At 40.2% G+C, this 17,419-nt stretch overlaps 2 protein-coding genes across 5 annotated transcripts in view; one reads left to right on the top strand and one right to left on the bottom strand.

The window, feature by feature from the left end:
- cryl1 (crystallin, lambda 1) overlaps nucleotides 1-8,500 on the bottom strand; it is a 42,615-nt gene extending 34,115 nt beyond the window's left edge. Inside the window, exons 1-3 of the mRNA XM_022216953.2 lie at nucleotides 8,357-8,500; nucleotides 7,196-7,303; nucleotides 5,728-5,854 (exon numbers count right to left, since the gene is read on the bottom strand). Of these exons, the coding sequence (XP_022072645.2) occupies nucleotides 5,728-5,854; nucleotides 7,196-7,303; nucleotides 8,357-8,397 (276 nt within the window). The 5' untranslated portion in view covers nucleotides 8,398-8,500. The remainder of the gene's footprint in view (nucleotides 1-5,727; nucleotides 5,855-7,195; nucleotides 7,304-8,356) is intronic.
- A 307-nt stretch (nucleotides 8,501-8,807) lies between these two features.
- The window catches only part of ift88 (intraflagellar transport 88 homolog), a 31,319-nt gene continuing 22,707 nt past the window's right edge, over nucleotides 8,808-17,419 (top strand). For 3 of the 4 annotated variants that reach the window (XM_022216947.2, XM_022216948.2, XM_022216949.2), the window contains exons 1-12: nucleotides 8,808-8,991; nucleotides 9,261-9,323; nucleotides 9,659-9,718; nucleotides 10,582-10,635; nucleotides 11,006-11,069; nucleotides 11,380-11,449; nucleotides 11,751-11,841; nucleotides 12,220-12,324; nucleotides 13,037-13,139; nucleotides 14,449-14,795; nucleotides 15,846-15,916; nucleotides 16,938-17,024. In XM_022216947.2, coding sequence (XP_022072639.1) covers nucleotides 8,911-8,991; nucleotides 9,261-9,323; nucleotides 9,659-9,718; nucleotides 10,582-10,635; nucleotides 11,006-11,069; nucleotides 11,380-11,449; nucleotides 11,751-11,841; nucleotides 12,220-12,324; nucleotides 13,037-13,139; nucleotides 14,449-14,795; nucleotides 15,846-15,916; nucleotides 16,938-17,024 — 1,196 coding nt within the window. In that variant the 5' untranslated portion in view covers nucleotides 8,808-8,910. Of the gene's footprint in view, nucleotides 8,992-9,260; nucleotides 9,324-9,658; nucleotides 9,719-10,581; nucleotides 10,636-11,005; nucleotides 11,070-11,379; nucleotides 11,450-11,750; nucleotides 11,842-12,219; nucleotides 12,325-13,036; nucleotides 13,140-14,448; nucleotides 14,796-15,845; nucleotides 15,917-16,937; nucleotides 17,025-17,419 lie in introns of those variants that run through there. The other variant, XM_051959011.1, reaches the window with a different exon arrangement.

Below are 17,419 nucleotides of genomic sequence, written 5' to 3' on the forward strand. Positions count from 1 at the left end.
TTCTTTTAGTCGTAGTCGAGCCAGGGACGCCATGTCGGTCAGTATCATCTGACAGGAGTCCCTTTTTAGCGTCTGTCTTAGTCGAGCCGTGCCCACCCAGGGACGCCATGTCGTTCAGTATAGCCTTCTTTAACCCTTGCCTCAGGTTAAATCAGGACCAGCTCTCCGTTTAAAGGGTTAGATTCTATCTGCCTATTAGTATTCCACCTAACAGGTTTCAGCAGAATAATTAAGCTGGTGTCGAGGAATACTCGCCTAGGTCCTAACTGTCTTCTTCCAAACGTCTTACCCCTCTTACTCCAATAAATACTCTCTTACTAAGCAGCCCTCCTAAGTAGTAGAATTGATTTATTGACCACGTTTGTTAACGACAGCTTTCCTCTTAAAACTGTGGCACTTGTTGATATTCCTAGGTTCGTTTTAGAGGTTTGGAAAACTAACCTCAGGGGTAATGTTTAAATAACTAGTTGGATTAAAGTAACCTTTAAGAACCATTAGATTTAATGCACACAATCAACTTAACTTTTTACCACTTTGCAGAATAGGTGAATCATAATCATTTCATTAGACTTCTCTTTAAATGCAATATAGCGTTTTATTAAGCAAGTTTTAGCAAGGGCACAGCATCAATTCATGATTAAACAATTTAATTATTTCTGATTATTTCAAACTAAACTAAACTAAGCTGAGCTTACCTAAGAATCTTCTCTAATTAGTAAATTTAGGAGAGAGAGCGGACAGCCAGGCCTTAGCTGCCACGCCCGGTCTTGACCTGCGTCTAGTTGAACTCCTCCGTGGACCAGCAGACTCGGTACGAAGTCTTCTTTGTGGGCAGAGGGTGTTCTTCATAGGCAGGGGGAGTGGAGAGGTCCCGATAGCCAATCGTTGGTCTGGCAGTTATCTTTAGTAGCAGCTGGAACACAAGTGCGGGCGTCTCAGCTGTCTTCTCAGTCGGATGGTGGTGGTGGAAAGCCCCCGTCTCATCAGGCTGTGGTGGGTCACTGGGTCTTCCAGCCCCTGGAGTGGAGCAGCCCTCTGCTGCTGCCTCCTGTGCCTCTCTGGATGCCATGGGTGCTTGCCTCTCTTCATCTCTTTGGACAACTGCAGACCTCTCAGGACTCTCTGTCTGGCAAAGTGTGGTCTTCGCTTGTTGAACAAAGTCAGACAAAGACTTTGCCTCCAACGATGTTCTCAGCGAACTCTGGAGCCTAAGTCCTGCGTTGTCTTCACGTCTCTTGGGCAAAAGGGTCCGGTGAAGATTCTTCAGAACTCTGGCGATGCTCCCCGGCAGCTCCGGCGAGCAGCATCTCCCCCCTCCAGGGGAGAACTCCCAATTCAGTGTCTGTGTCTCTGGGTTTTATACCCTAGCTCGACTTCAGCTTAGCACATACACATTTTCACACACAATTCTAACTAATAGGTACGCCCAGGTAATTAATTCATAGGTTTAAGACACAACCTTCTTCCTATCACGCATACATCATTCTTTCCATCTTTTCTGTTAACACATCCACTTGTTACACACACTTCAGTTGTCATGACAATGTAGGCCTGAGCCCATCCTGTCATCCTGTGGAAACTCCAAGTTCCTCATTTCTGAGGAGACTTCTGCTTTTCCCATCCTGTCTGCATACAGCTCAGAACAGCACAGATTACTTCCATTCAAAACTCACTTAGTTACACTGAATCACTTCTTTAAATCATTTTTCTTAGCATGATCAAATAACTTATTTTAAATCATTCTCTTCTATAGCAATCATCATTTCCAGAATATATATCAGCCTATTAAAATCATTCTTGCATCAAGCATAAGCATAATCATGTGGTTAACTTATATAGTTTCTCATTTTAACTTTTCATTGGTCTGCTTAAAGCTTTTATTTAGGTGGTGGTTGCTCCTGGGATCTCAAATAACTAGGCCCCACTTGACACCCTCTCCTTGAGATCACAGGTAGCTAACACCAGGTCATTTGAAAAGATACTCATCATCCTCTGGAGCAGACAGGTTAACCACACCACCCAGCTGCGTCTGTCCATCGTCTTCAGTGGTGACGGTCACTTCCCCAGCGATCTGCAACAGTTCGGATGTGTCCTCACAGCCGCCGATGACTTGCATCTCTTCATCATCTGACAGGATTCTGCTTTCAGCATCATCCAGTTTCTTCAGGGCTCTGCCTGCCCAGAGCCTCGTTGTATTTCTCTGCATAGTAACCACCCCTTTGACGTTGGCTACTCCGACGAAGGGTGGTAAGCCTTGTGTGCTCGTAGCCATGGTTTCTGGTTCCTGGTTTTCTTTAATCTGGAACTGGCTCTAGCTGCTCCACTTCTTGGATTACTCTTCTTTCAAGCAAAACTGTATTGCTATCTAAAACTTGCTTTATTATGTCAGGCTTCTTGTATTTAGCTCTTCTTAGCATGCCAACCACACTGTAGCTGTTAGCTTTCTTCACTGGTTTAGTAACCATATGGAATGACATAGAGTCCACCAGCACTAAAAGGTATTTCTCCCTGCAACCCCCATTGGGCCTGCTACGTCCATGCAGATAGAACCCCAGGGAATAGTGCTTCCGGATGGTGAGCCCGTCTACTCTTCGCCCTCGGCATCCTGCGTTGTATCGACCACATACTTCACAGGCCCTCAGCACTTGTCGTATACGGCACTCTGGAATCCAGAGTTGCAGCTTCTCCAGCTCCCTACGGGTAGGTAGTGTGCTCACATGGCCAAGCGCTTCATGTACGACCCGCACCACTTCTTCCACGTACTTCTCTGGGACAATTTTTCTTTTAGGGGTTTGGTCCCATTCCTCGATCCCGACAGCAATTCTTCTCTTCTGGACGAAACGATCCACCTCATCGTTTCCCAATCAGACAGCCTCCCCATCTCGTCTGGGCTCTCTGGTGCTTCAATTACTCATTTCCTTAGTGACAGCTGCCATCCTCTACAGCCGCTTCTCTGCCTCTGCAGCCGGGGTGCCTGCAGCTGATGTGGCCAACTCTATTTTTGGCCTTACTTCCTCATCTGCGTCTGAGCTCTCACCCTGCGATGCAGCATGTCCTGTAACTCTCATTTCCTCATCTGTGTCTCTTGCAGACAGTTGCTCCATCCCTCTCCTACCAGTACAATCTGGTTCTGGTACATTGGAGTGGAACCTGGGTGAAGCTTCTTCGAAGCGGACTCTCTTACCACTTCACTGATCGTTATTTCCCCGGGCACTGGGGTTTTGGAGGATGAATCTTCTTCCTCTGATTCATCGGAGCCTCCGACTTTCGCGTCTTCTTGAACTGGCTCTTTTTCTTTGGCAGGGACGAGTACATCTTTCTCTGGCTGGCTCTCAGCCATCGTCTTTGTCGTCTCGAGTTGTCTGCTTCCTCAAAACCTCTCGTAGGACCGTTGAGCAGGGATGAGTGCAGACTCTGTCTGGCTGCTCCGCGGTGCCTCTTTTCTGGGGTGCGCTGGCCCAAGGTCACTGCGGCTTCTTCTAGCCTGCGGTTCTCACTGTACCTCCCGTCAGGCGTGATGATCCCGTGTCGTACGTCGGCTGATCACCCGTGCTGTGGATCCTCGGTCAGAAGGTCTCGTCCTTCTCCTTCCCCAATCTCCGCAGCTGTGGACCCTCGGTCAGAAGAGATTCACCCTCTCTTCCCCAGTTTCCACTGGAAGGCTCTGGCGGTTGATTCTAGGTGTCGGTCTGGACCCTCAGAATATTCTTTTGGACACTTTTCTTTAGTCGTAGTCGAGCCAGGGACGCCATGTCGGTCAGTATCATCTGACAGGAGTCCCTTTTTAGCGTCTGTCTTAGTCGAGCCGTGCCCACCCAGGGACGCCATGTCGTTCAGTATAGCCTTCTTTAACCCTTGCCTCAGGTTAAATCAGGACCAGCTCTCCGTTTAAAGGGTTAGATTCTATCTGCCTATTAGTATTCCACCTAACAGGTTTCAGCAGAATAATTAAGCTGGTGTCGAGGAATACTCGCCTAGGTCCTAACTGTCTTCTTCCAAACGTCTTACCCCTCTTACTCCAATAAATACTCTCTTACTAAGCAGCCCTCCTAAGTAGTAGAATTGATTTATTGACCACGTTTGTTAACGACAGCTTTCCTCTTAAAACTGTGGCACTTGTTGATATTCCTAGGTTCGTTTTAGAGGTTTGGAAAACTAACCTCAGGGGTAATGTTTAAATAACTAGTTGGATTAAAGTAACCTTTAAGAACCATTAGATTTAATGCACACAATCAACTTAACTTTTTACCACTTTGCAGAATAGGTGAATCATAATCATTTCATTAGACTTCTCTTTAAATGCAATATAGCGTTTTATTAAGCAAGTTTTAGCAAGGGCACAGCATCAATTCATGATTAAACAATTTAATTATTTCTGATTATTTCAAACTAAACTAAACTAAGCTGAGCGTACCTAAGAATCTTCTCTAATTAGTAAATTTAGGAGAGAGAGCGGACAGCCAGGCCTTAGCTGCCACGCCCGGTCTTGACCTGCGTCTAGTTGAACTCCTCCGTGGACCAGCAGACTCGGTACGAAGTCTTCTTTGTGGGCAGAGGGTGTTCTTCATAGGCAGGGGGAGTGGAGAGGTCCCGATAGCCAATCGTTGGTCTGGCAGTTATCTTTAGTAGCAGCTGGAACACAAGTGCGGGCGTCTCAGCTGTCTTCTCAGTCGGATGGTGGTGGTGGAAAGCCCCCGTCTCATCAGGCTGTGGTGGGTCACTGGGTCTTCCAGCCCCTGGAGTGGAGCAGCCCTCTGCTGCTGCCTCCTGTGCCTCTCTGGATGCCATGGGTGCTTGCCTCTCTTCATCTCTTTGGACAACTGCAGACCTCTCAGGACTCTCTGTCTGGCAAAGTGTGGTCTTCGCTTGTTGAACAAAGTCAGACAAAGACTTTGCCTCCAACGATGTTCTCAGCGAACTCTGGAGCCTAAGTCCTGCGTTGTCTTCACGTCTCTTGGGCAAAAGGGTCCGGTGAAGATTCTTCAGAACTCTAGCGATGCTCCCCGGCAGCTCCGGCGAGCAGCATCTCCCCCCTCCAGGGGAGAACTCCCAATTCAGTGTCTGTGTCTCTGGGTTTTATACCCTAGCTCGACTTCAGCTTAGCACATACACATTTTCACACACAATTCTAACTAATAGGTACGCCCAGGTAATTAATTCATAGGTTTAAGACACAACCTTCTTCCTATCACGCATACATCATTCTTTCCATCTTTTCTGTTAACACATCCACTTGTTACACACACTTCAGTTGTCATGACAATGTAGGCCTGAGCCCATCCTGTCATCCTGTGGAAACTCCAAGTTCCTCATTTCTGAGGAGACTTCTGCTTTTCCCATCCTGTCTGCATACAGCTCAGAACAGCACAGATTACTTCCATTCAAAACTCACTTAGTTACACTGAATCACTTCTTTAAATCATTTTTCTTAGCATGATCAAATAACTTATTTTAAATCATTCTCTTCTATAGCAATCATCATTTCCAGAATATATATCAGCCTATTAAAATCATTCTTGCATCAAACATAAGCATAATCATGTGGTTAACTTATATAGTTTCTCATTTTAACTTTTCATTGGTCTGCTTAAAGCTTTTATTTAGGTGGTGGTTGCTCCTGGGATCTCAAATAACTAGGCCCCACTTGACACCAGCTGTCTGTAGTTTCCCTCTATCTTAACATGGAGGAGAAACATCAACATGTGTTACTGGTGTCCACTGTCTTACCTGGACAAAGAAGGCTCCCTCTAGAGCCTGAGTCAGATCATCGTAGCTGCTGATCAGAGCGACCTGTTGGGCGGCCGTCAGCTCCCCTCTTAGCATTTGGGCCTCCTCCAGCTCCTGCAGCTCTTTCCTGAGCAAGAAACACACAAAACAAACCATTCAATCGTGTATTCATAAAAGAATCAAAACATAAATGCAGGAAATGTTATCTGCTCAGTAGAAGGATTGTATGAATTATGTAACTGAACCTGCAAGTGTCAGGGCAGATTTTTGTGTCTGAGCACGTGCAAACGCTGTCAGGTTGTTTTTTTCAGCCAAAAACCAGAATCAGCTGGCTGCTTGTCGTGATGTAATAGTGGTGCCAAAAGGTTACTCTTCTCCATTTTCACCAGGCCATGTTACATTTGTATTTTTATAACCTGCAAAATTAACTGCTGCTCATTGAAAGAAGAATATATGTACTCACATTACACTAATTTTGAAGCTTCTGTCTGTTTTAGATTTGATTTTAAGCTCCTTTAATTAGCTTCTATATCTCTAAATGACCCTATGAACCCTCCAGAACACTCAGGTCTTCTATTGATGGCATTTAAATTAAACAGAAAGTCAGAACAAAAAACGATGAAGCCCAAATTATTATCACTATGATTACCCAAATTTCTGTAGATAATTTTAACAGCAAACTCAGTAGTTATTAGTGTGTTTTTCCTTCTTGCTTCACTCTGTTCATTTAATTTTTTTTTTGATAAACGCCACTTTTTAAATTTACTCCTGCCTACTAAGTAATGTGAATGGATTGAATTATGGTTCATACAAACAGAGTGTCAGATTATGAGCAGTCCTGCTTGTTCATGCTTATTCAGCAAGAAATCCCACTCAAAGGGACTCTCAAATACCAATACAATGACACCCTCTACTGTTCATACAGTCAATTGAGTCTCCAAAAGTCTGTTTGGTGCAAACAAGTTAAGAGATCCTAGTATGAAGTTGTGCTTTGTTTAATAGATTTGATGTAAGACTCTTTTTTTCCCCATGGCAGCATTTTACGCAGCAGTTTTCACCAAAAGCTCTCTGTCACCCTGCAGTAATGTTTAACTAGCAACGACTGGGCTGTGAAGCTGTTTTTAAGCCTGAACTTTTTTGTTGGAAGCTGCTGATCATGCACTATTCATGTGTGTCTTCAGCACTGGAGGGAAGGACAGGTTATATTTTGGACAGAGTCTTAGTCATAGTGACTCATAAGTGCATAGAACCTGTTTATTTGTGTTGTTAATGTTTGGGCTTTAATTTAGTTTCACAATATCACACAGAGAAACCACAAGTTAATTAATAAAATGTAATTTTAGCCATTTCGAGTTGCTCAAAAGTCAACTTTATCAGTGCAGCACAAATGGAAGAACATGCAGGCTGCATGGCATGGAATACTACATTAACATCTGCAGCACGTGATGATTTGCACAGTAAGACTCACTTGAGCTCCACGATGGCCTTTGCAGACTGTCCAGGTTGGTTGTCATAGATCTTCACGCTGTAGCCTCCACTAGCAAACACCATAGCCCAGGAGCGGCCAATCAGCCCACTAATACACACACAAATGCACAAAGAAGTGGCATTAATCCTGCAAAAGAATCCAAAAATCTTTACAATTTTCTACTGTCCAAGAAGGTGAGGGTTCAGTTACAAACTACAATCCTCTCATCTTGTAGGACTTCACTCTCCTGTAAAATGATACTTAAACTGGGATATAACCTTGGTGGCAAAGAGTCCCGAATCTTAGTCTACTTGTTGTCTTTTCTGCCTGCTCACAGCTCAAACATGCTGATCCCAAGTTCCTTTTCCTGCTTCCCTCTCATGTTTCTACTCATACCCGCTGCATTTATTTTTTTGCTGTTTTTGCAGTGGAAATCTAGAAATAGCATCTTGTGATCCTGTGGCTCTATCTATCCTACATTTTAGTGAAAGTTAACATGCAGAAGTAATCTCTGACAACTTCTAAAAAGACACAGCAACTTTACCTGCACATCACAATTCATACACAATGCAATTCAAGGTGCTTTACAATGGCAAAGAAATACATTCAGCACAGAACTTTGAAACTAATTAAAAAATATTATTTAAAAGTAGACATTAAGATCATACATTAAAACCATAGTAATAAAACTTAATTAAGGATTTAAAGTGCATTAAAAGTCAAGAAAATAGACCAGACATAAAAGAGCCGACAGTGCAAGCAGACCTCAGGTATTCATGAAGTTTGTTCCACAAGTGAGGAGCATAATAGCTGAATGCTGCTTCCTGTTATCAGATGAGTGACTAACTGAAGTTTATTATTTACTTTTCAGGTTTCAGAAGAGGTCACTTCAGAGGATTGCCAGGTTTAGCTGAGTGCACAGAAATTAAGAACCAAATCAGTGCAAAGTCTAGCTGCAAGATTCCGTTACAAGGAGACCAGAAAGTTACCTTAGTGTCCTGCAAGAAATCTCAGTATACAATCTGAACAATCCTTGTGTTGTGAGCTACAGTATGAAACTATCATCCATGTTAAAGTAAAACGAAAGCAACTTTCATGTCAGCTAGCATAACAACCAAGGAGCTAAGTTTAAAACAGTGAAAAACGTTTATTCTTCCTAACCTGCCGATGACAGTGATGATCTTCATATCAGAAGAGCTCATTTTAAAGGGTCAGAATCCAACTCTGAGTGAATACAGGTAGTATTTCTATTACAACTGGGACCGCCTTTCCATAGTCACGCTGATAGGGCGGTACGGCAACCAAGTAGGACCAAAGAGCGAAAACTAGTGGAAGACATACATTTTATTTTCCCAAGAACAACAACTACCTACTTATGGTGAATTGCTACTGATTAGTAATTAGATAATGTATTATTTTTGATAATAAATTGAGAAGAAACTCTGCGTTAAACGTGAAAACAAAATTGTAGCTCACATTGTATCCTAGCAACGAATGAAACCAGCTTCAGCCAATTACATTAAAGCTACACCATGATTGACGCATAGGTAACCAATCAAAAGTTTGAAAAGGGATTTATCCCACCTACGCCGCTTTGAATTGTGGGATTAAATCCTAAAACGACAACAAACTCCTTTTTTAATGTTAGCTGACACCGTTTGTTTCCCATATCAGCGAGCATTTCTTTACTCCAGAACATCACCAGAGAAGGAGAAATGGAAAATGTGCATTTGGCTGTAGAGGAGGATGATCTTTACTCGGGTTATAACGACTATAATCCGACATTTGACTCCGAGGTAAATTAAATAGCCACTAACTAATGCTAATGTTATCAGCTAGCTCAGAGCTGGAGTGTTACCATTAGCTGTTAGCTGTTTGCATGTAAATGTGCAATACATACAATTATTGTCACTTGTGGTGGGAGGTAGTGATATGGCAGGAAACAACACAAATGAATTTAAACCATTTTTGCAATGTTGTTTGCTTGTTCGAGTACAACGTCCGATTATTCATTGAGTTTTTAGTGTGTGAAGAATTTAAAAAATGATTATTGATCGATTTTAAGGAGTTGGAGAATGATGTGGGCTTCCAGCAAGCAGTAAGAACAAGTCATGGACGAAGACCTCCGGTAAGTATCCACTATTGTGTGTGTGCGCTTTTTTTTTTTTTTTTTTTTTTTTTTTTACAGCTTTGCCTTTGTTATTACAGGAAACACACAGGTGAGTCAAATTGTGTTCATGATGCCCGAGTTCCATTTCATGTCATGTTAAGACATGAGTGGGATCAAGATTGCACAATAGAAGAATCCTTCAACTAATTCACCTAAATAGAATGCAATTATTTTTTTTAATGTTATTAAATACACCTTTTCCTGCTCACAAGCTACAAAAATTGCTGTCATAAAAGTCTACCTGTTTGCGCTTGTCAGTACTTGTGAAAATTGTCTTGTGTGTATTTATCCAGATGACTGCCAAATTTCCTGGCACTGCTATGGGAGCTCGGCCCTTAGCTTCTTCCTTTGGAGTAAGTACAATGAAACGGAATCATTTTAAATGAGACCTGACTCTTAAGTAATCTTGTAAAGGGGAGACATTTTTGAATCAGCACATCATTCCTGTAGTGTGAAAAAATTATTCCAATTTCATATCAAAATTTGACAGTGCAATTAAAAAATTACAATGCTCAAACTTAGGATAAATGTTATGTAGCACAAATGAGAAATGTCTAATTCAGCATTTTAATAGTTCACTCTTGTTTATGTGCTTTATTTTCTTCAATCAAACTGAATCTGAGTCTGTGGGTGTGTACTGTTACTTTTCTGATGCAGGGTTTAAACTGTTTCACCAATTCATGCCGTCCTCCATGTGTTGACAGTCGTGCTTTTTTGACATATCTCGCGCAATAATGCTTCATCACATGTTTTAGGTCTGTTATATTTTCAACTGAAGTGTCACTTGAAAAAATTTGATTAAAAAAATCCAGTCATAATATCTGTCAGAAAAATCATAATTGGAGTTTTCCCCCAAATTGTTCAGCTCTACTTCCCACAGACCTCCATCAAGGTACAAGTTATATATTAATAATTGCATGAATCTGACAGTTCTGTGTATATACATGTACATATTCTGTATATACACCTCTATTGCAGCGATTATTTGCTGCTGGGTGTATTGCAGTTTGCAGCTGAAGACAATATTTGATCTACATTAAAAAAAAGGGAATTAAAAAATGCATCTTAAGAAACAACCTAAACAATAACTAGTACAGAAATGAGGGCTCTACAAATACAGTAATGAACATGTTTTTGTCTTTACACATTAAATGAGATTACCAGGTAAATACAGCTAACTTATTCTCACCTGTCTTATACTTGTTGTTTCATGAAGTCTCGGATGCCTTTAGCCTCTTCAATGGGCAGACCCATGACAGGAGCGGTGCAGGTGAGATTATCAGTTATTTATTTTTGCCTTCAATACTGCTCCCCATATACTGCTCCACACTGAGAATACAGTGAGCTAAATGGCGAAAATTAAACTTTTGAGGCAAAAAATGTATACACCTTTTAGCAGCTGATAACTAACTAACTTCACACCACTAGACTTCTTTTTATGGGGATACTTAAAAGACAAAGTCTACGCAATGAGACCTGCAACAGTCACTGAACTGAGAGCAACCATTGAACGTGAATGCATGCAAATACCAAGGGAATTGTTTCATGATGTGTGCTATTCCATCGCTTCACATTGTCGGGTGTGTATGTGTCGTTGTTTTTTTAAATTTTTCATTTATTGGTGTTTTCAAATGTGACAGGATGGGGCAGCCCGACCAATGACTGCTGTCAGAGCAGCAGGTTACACTTCTTCTCTGACCCGTGGTAGGTTTAAACTAGTCCCAACAAAGAAATTGCATAATGTAGCATTTTAGTGATTCACTCTTGCTGTTTGTGTGCACTTGGATTAAGACTGAATAAGGTCTTAATCTGTGAGTCAGGCACTGTTTAATATTACTGTATAAAGTTTTACTACTGAAATAGACTCATTTGTAGAGATAACACTTGGTGCAGCAACAGCATGTGTTTTTGTCAGAAACAGACTAAGGGTTTGCTCTTTTCATTGTTATTTTTAATGGTGTTAATGATAAAATACTCCTTTTTCAGTGATATTTTGAATAATTTGTATTTTCAGGCTCAACCTTTGACCCTCTGGGCCAGTCCAAAGGCCCAGCACCTCCACTTGAGGCAAAGAATGAGGACACGTAAGCTGTCGCTCTTTAAACTGATTTGTCTGTTTTAGTGAGGAAAGGGTCTGTATGGAGGTATTTACAGGTGTTGTATTGAATGTATTCAATTTCAAAGTTTTTTTTCATCCAAAGAAAACATGCAAGCGAATATAAGGCAATGACGCAAATTAACATTTTGCAGTAAAACAAATAACGTGTTACTGGCACTCTTCTAACATCTAGTTTTTACTAGAATATCTCTAAGCAGGGGGAGGAAGCTCTGCACTTTCAGGAAGCATCATCACACATTGTATTACTCTGTTTTGTTTTCTTGCAGGCCTGAGGAGAAGATCAAGATCCTGGAGAAGAAAGTGAATGACCTGATAGAAGAGAGCTGCATGGCACAGAGCATAGGGGCCTTACAACTGGTCAGACTCTGTCATTCTTCAACAAACTGTTTGGTAACACTGGCTGTTTGGCTTTAGAGAGAAGGCTCTTCAAGAGAGGAAGTAAATTTGTTTTTGCCTCTGCTCTGTGCCCTATCATATTGGACTAAATATAATGTTTTTTTTAGAGACCCTTGCTTTTCTAGAAATTCAACGCTGTAATAAAACATCTAGCCTTTCCACCAGCCATCATTTGAACATAAAACGGTTGTAGGTTAAGTTTGTGGATATGAGTTTGTAATTCATGATGAAGCCCAACTGAAACCCATTGTAACTGAAGCATTTAGCACCATTGATCGCTTTGGACAGGGGGGTTGTGTCACTACTGATTATCTATGCATATGTGATGTGTTTCTGCAGGCTCTTGAAAAAGCCAAAGAGGCAGGAAGGAAGGAGCGAGCGCTGGTCAGACAGAGGGAGCAGTCGGGCAATACAGACCACATCAACTTAGACCTCACCTACTCTGTAAGTCAGACTGTGTGTCAGTATATGTTTGACACTGAAATTACAATGATTCAACATTTACTCTCGCAATTTGCACAACTAAAGTGTTTTCGTACAGTCTTTTCATAACATAGGTTTTCAGCCTGAAATTTTTGGTTTTTGTTCTTACTTTTTGGATTTTATTCATGATTTATTGTAAATCATAAATAAATAAATAAACTTCACTTACTTGAATAATTCACTGACCCTCATGCAGACTTATTTTCTGTTTCTTCTCAAATATGGGGCTTAGTAAGAGCAAGAGTTTTTCTATTGAAAAAACAAACAAACTGTAAATCGTCACTGTCGTGTAGCAGTATTACATTGTGATCTGTTTATTGACTCAAGAGAGAGAAGCCATAACTGCTTGAATCTGTGAGGCTGATATTGAAACATAATGTTTACTGTGGTTGATATGTGTAGCGACTTTTCTTATTTCTATTTCTGTCATTCAGATTTAATTAATTTCTTTTTACAATACAAAGAGACACAGTGGAAAAAAGCACCTGGCAACAAGCAGGGCACATGTTTAGCCTCGGAGGACGTGAACTTAACCACTCAGCTATGCAGACACAGCTCACAGAACACAAATTAAATTTGAAGTATGTTTCCATGAATAACTTTATGACTTCAGTGCCTGTTTTTTTTAAATTGATTTCATTTAGAAAATATCGAATATTTCTGCTATTACCAGGTCTTGCTCAACCTTGCCAACCAGTATGCAAACAATGAAATGTACCCAGAGGCCCTGAACAGCTACCAGGTCATTGTGAAGAACAAGATGTTCAGTAATGCAGGTAAAGAAATCACTTGGGGCCGCACTCAATGCAGATGTTTTTTTTAAAAGTGGGGCAGCTCTCATAAGTACACCACTGTGTTTAATAAAGCCATAAAACCAAAGATTTTATTCTCGCTGTGACTCTGGTGCATCACTGAAGATCACATTACCATAATCAACATCTTCCAAAAAACGTAAAAAAGAGTGGTAATTGTCAAAACAACACGGCAAAGGTTCAATGTACTGTAGCGTTATGTGAAGTATGAACACATGGAAAAGAGTCTTTAACCCTTCAGCTTTCTGGACTCAGACTTTTGTTCTTAGACAGGATTTGTGTTTTGCCTGATTTGTTGGATAATGTTTAGAAAGTACCTCAACATCTTTCTGATGTACATAGGGTGTGTCTGACCATTTGTTTTACTTTCTGAAACAGTTGCTCAGACACTAGCACTTGCTTCATGCTGTAATTGGTCAGCTGTTTGGATTTAAGAGAGGAGGCAGACGGTGTGCTTTTCTTCCTAGTTTTCTTTCTTCATTTATTATACAACTATTTGTGGCATGTTTGAAAATAACGAAGTGCAACGCTATGAGTGTGTGAAAAAGTATATTTAATATATAGTTCCAAATATTGGTTATCGATTTTTCTTCAATTTCAACAATCAGCGCAGTCCCTGAATAACCCATATTGGTCTATCCCTGGTCTTTAGGGTTGGTTTACAGTCTTAGAAGTAGTTCTAAAGACATGCTGTCAGACTACACTACAAATCAAATGCATTAATTGCAATAAAACACTGATAATAGCTAATGTCAAGTAGACTAGACTTCTTCCTTGATAAAGGTGACTATAACTGGATATGTAAAATAGAAATGCGAGTGATTAATTTAAGACACTCTCCTCTGTTTATGTGGGGTAAAGTGAGAGTGATTAGTTTGTCTCCTGCAGTTACGTCTACTGTTGTTCTCTGTTCTCGTAGTATTTTACTGTTCTCTCACTTTTATTGATCACTAAGATCCATATCTTAAAGCTTTATTAATTATTGCTCCAGGTTAGTTTGTGGCGGCCTTCTAACTTAGCTGCTAGCCATTAGCATAGCCTTAGCCACTGTGAGAGAGCCACGATAATCGGTCTATCCCTACTAAAGACCATCAATAATTTGCAAAGTTGCATCACGATACTCGTTTTCTCTCCACCAACACTTGAAATAGCTCCAGATCACTGACGGAAAGACAAACTCATGTTTCATTCATTTATACACAGCAACTTCTTTGACTTGTATACAGCACATTATTTGTTGTGTCACTTGTACTGTGCTGCGCTGCTCCTCCAGGTCGTCTGAAAGTCAACATGGCCAACATCTACTTCAAACAGAAGAACTACCCCAAAGCCATCAAGTTCTACCGAATGGCCCTGGATCAGATCTCCAACACTCACAAGGAAATGAGGATCAAGATCATGCAGAATATTGGCGTGGTCTTTGTGCGCACGGGCCAGTACTCTGACGCTATAACATCTTTTGAGCACATCATGAGCGAGAGTCCCAACATCAGGACGGGCTTTAACCTCATCCTGTGCTACTACGCTATCGGCGACAGAGAGAGGATGAAGAAGGCCTTTCAGAAGCTCATCTCTGTTCCTCTGGGGATTGATGATGAAGACAAGTACATCCCAACAAATGTAAGTTACAGTAATGGACACACACAGACTTATAACATTAAGCAACTAGGCTATCTGCCCTTCTTCATGCTAATCCATATAGTCATATAACCCATGGATGACCTTAAGTAAATAATTGCTGCTCTGATTACTCAGAACTGGGTGAGTTAAACTAAAAAGAAGCCAAGGTGCTTTAATCACTTGTCTGCCAGCTAATAGTTTGAATAGACCTGTGATGTATTTCTCTGTGAATAGCTGTCAGTTTTTGGTGTTTCTTTCTGTTCTTTCTATCATTTTTTTCCTAACTTTTTTCTGAAGTCCTTGGAAAAAATATACTTAGAATAAAATATGGAGCAGTTTTCTTGACCTGGTTCTAAACAAAATGTTGTAACATTTAGTAATAGGTAATCATTTTTAAAGGAAAATACTGCTACTCTTAAATTTTGTTTTTTCAAAAGTAATATTCATAATTTTTTTAAGTTAAGGCAAGGTTATCAATTATCAGTACGAATATGCCATCCTCTGTCTTTTAGATTGTTGATTCAAATGAGGAAAAATTCTCAGGAAGAGGGCCTGAGTATTGATCTCCTCTAGGATAATCGACTTGCACTTGATGTTGTGTTTGTACAGTAGTGCGACAATAACAGAAGAACAAATTCGTCTATCTATACATTCTCATTTCAGTTTATCCCATGTCTGCGAAAATAGATCTTCAAAATTGTGTCCTTTTCTGAAACACACTTTGTCTGGCTACAATAATATGTTTCTTAGTTGTTGTTTTTTTTTGTCCTTTTCTTGTAACTGAATATTCCCAAAAATTGCACAAAACAGTTCTTGGCACAACTCAAGTTCTTAAAGTCCCAAAAAGGTTCAAAATTGTTGTCAAGTGACTGAGAATACTTCAAATTATCCTGTTAATTACTGAAGAGAAGTTATTTTTGTGTTTCCTTCAGCCTTGTATTGACCAAATATCAGTTCATCTACAATCAGAAGAATACTAATATTTACAACAAACTGCTGGGGTGCCTTTAACACCACTGAATTAACCCTTTTTTTTGTCGACTCTTTCAGGATGACACCACCTCAAATATGGTCATTGAGGCCATTAAGAACGACAAGCTGCACCAGATGGAGAGAGATCTGTGAGAATATTTTCACACAACACAATCTTAAATGTCACCTTTACACTCTTACAGTAAATGTAACTTTTTATCGAACACATGATGCAATCATAAATATTAATTAATTCATTAATTCATTCATTCTTTGATTATCCAAATACTTCTGTTGTCATCTTCACTCAATCATTTTGTCATAGTACTTCTCCTTAGTAAAGTTAAATTTAGTTATGTTAGTCACACATAAAAAGATGAGTCATACATTTTTGTAGCAAACATTTTGTAGTAAACCATGTTTTGTAACCTTTTCAACTTATCAAATCACTTTTCGATTTCACTTCTGTCTACTCTTACTGTTTCTTTGTTGAAGGTTCTGGATTTCTCCTTGTAGTTGGTAGATCAGTTCTGGGTGACATGCATTTAGCATAATCAGTCATCAACTGCAGATTTAGTGAAGACAGATTCATTCAGTCAGTTTTGATTGTGTTTGTAGTTCTGGCAGTTCTTTTGGATATTCTTTGTCAGAAAAGACTTGTTGGGGTTCTTGTTCTTCTGAGGCCTCCTCATCTTCTTGTCTTGCATTTTTGTCATCTTTTCCCTTTTCTTTTGGGCTTCTGAAGGTTTATCAGCCTGTCTGGCTTTGTGAGGGTCGCAAAGCCAGACAATAGATTCCTATTCCTACCTCTGAACCGTTTTAGTATCTTAAGTACATCACTTGTTGTCAATACCATATCTTACTTAATTATTACATCAACATATTTAATTTTTAAATGTGAATTTATTTGTCTGATTTTTAACTACAACATGGCGGCTACTACTACAGTTGTCGTTACTGTTCTGTGTCTAACTGCTCTATGTGCCCTGAATCACACCAGGGGAACAAATGAAGTATTTTGGAATTAAATTGAATTCATGAGTGCCATGATAAGGCCTCTTGACTCTGACATTAATGTACCCTGTCCTTCAGCTTATTCAGCATGTGCTTACAATGCTTTTTATTTCCAGATTTTATGTCTTCTTCTGTTTTCCTGTTTGCTGTTTATAGAAAAGTCCTGGCTGAGAAGTACATCATGACTGCAGCCAAGCTCATCGCTCCGGCCATTGAGACTTCTTTCGCTGCTGGATTTGACTGGTTTGTTACTGAGACAGGACATGGGGAACTGTAAAACATCATTTAAAACAAGGAGAAAGTTGACATTTTATTAGATTTTTGGTAATTAGGGGCAATCATCATGTGACTCTGTGCTCTTATGAATGTTTATAAAATTCTTTTCACACTAGGTTGATTGTGTTATCCTAAAGAAGCCAAGTATGCAGACTGGCAGCAAAACTACGTGATTTATTAATATTTAAGAGTGGGTTTTTGGGTCTATGCTCACTTATTCTACAGCTTTAGGGGAAAAAAATGAGCACAGCAGCTAATACTCGTTGATTACCAGTGAAAGTATCCAACAGATTGCAAATCGCAGCTACAACTAACATTAGAAATCTGCAGAATTAACTAATTTTTCTCTATTTATGCACTTG

Source organism: Acanthochromis polyacanthus, chromosome 14 (genome assembly GCF_021347895.1).
Source record: "Acanthochromis polyacanthus isolate Apoly-LR-REF ecotype Palm Island chromosome 14, KAUST_Apoly_ChrSc, whole genome shotgun sequence".
Classification (NCBI taxonomy): Eukaryota; Metazoa; Chordata; class Actinopteri; family Pomacentridae; genus Acanthochromis; species Acanthochromis polyacanthus.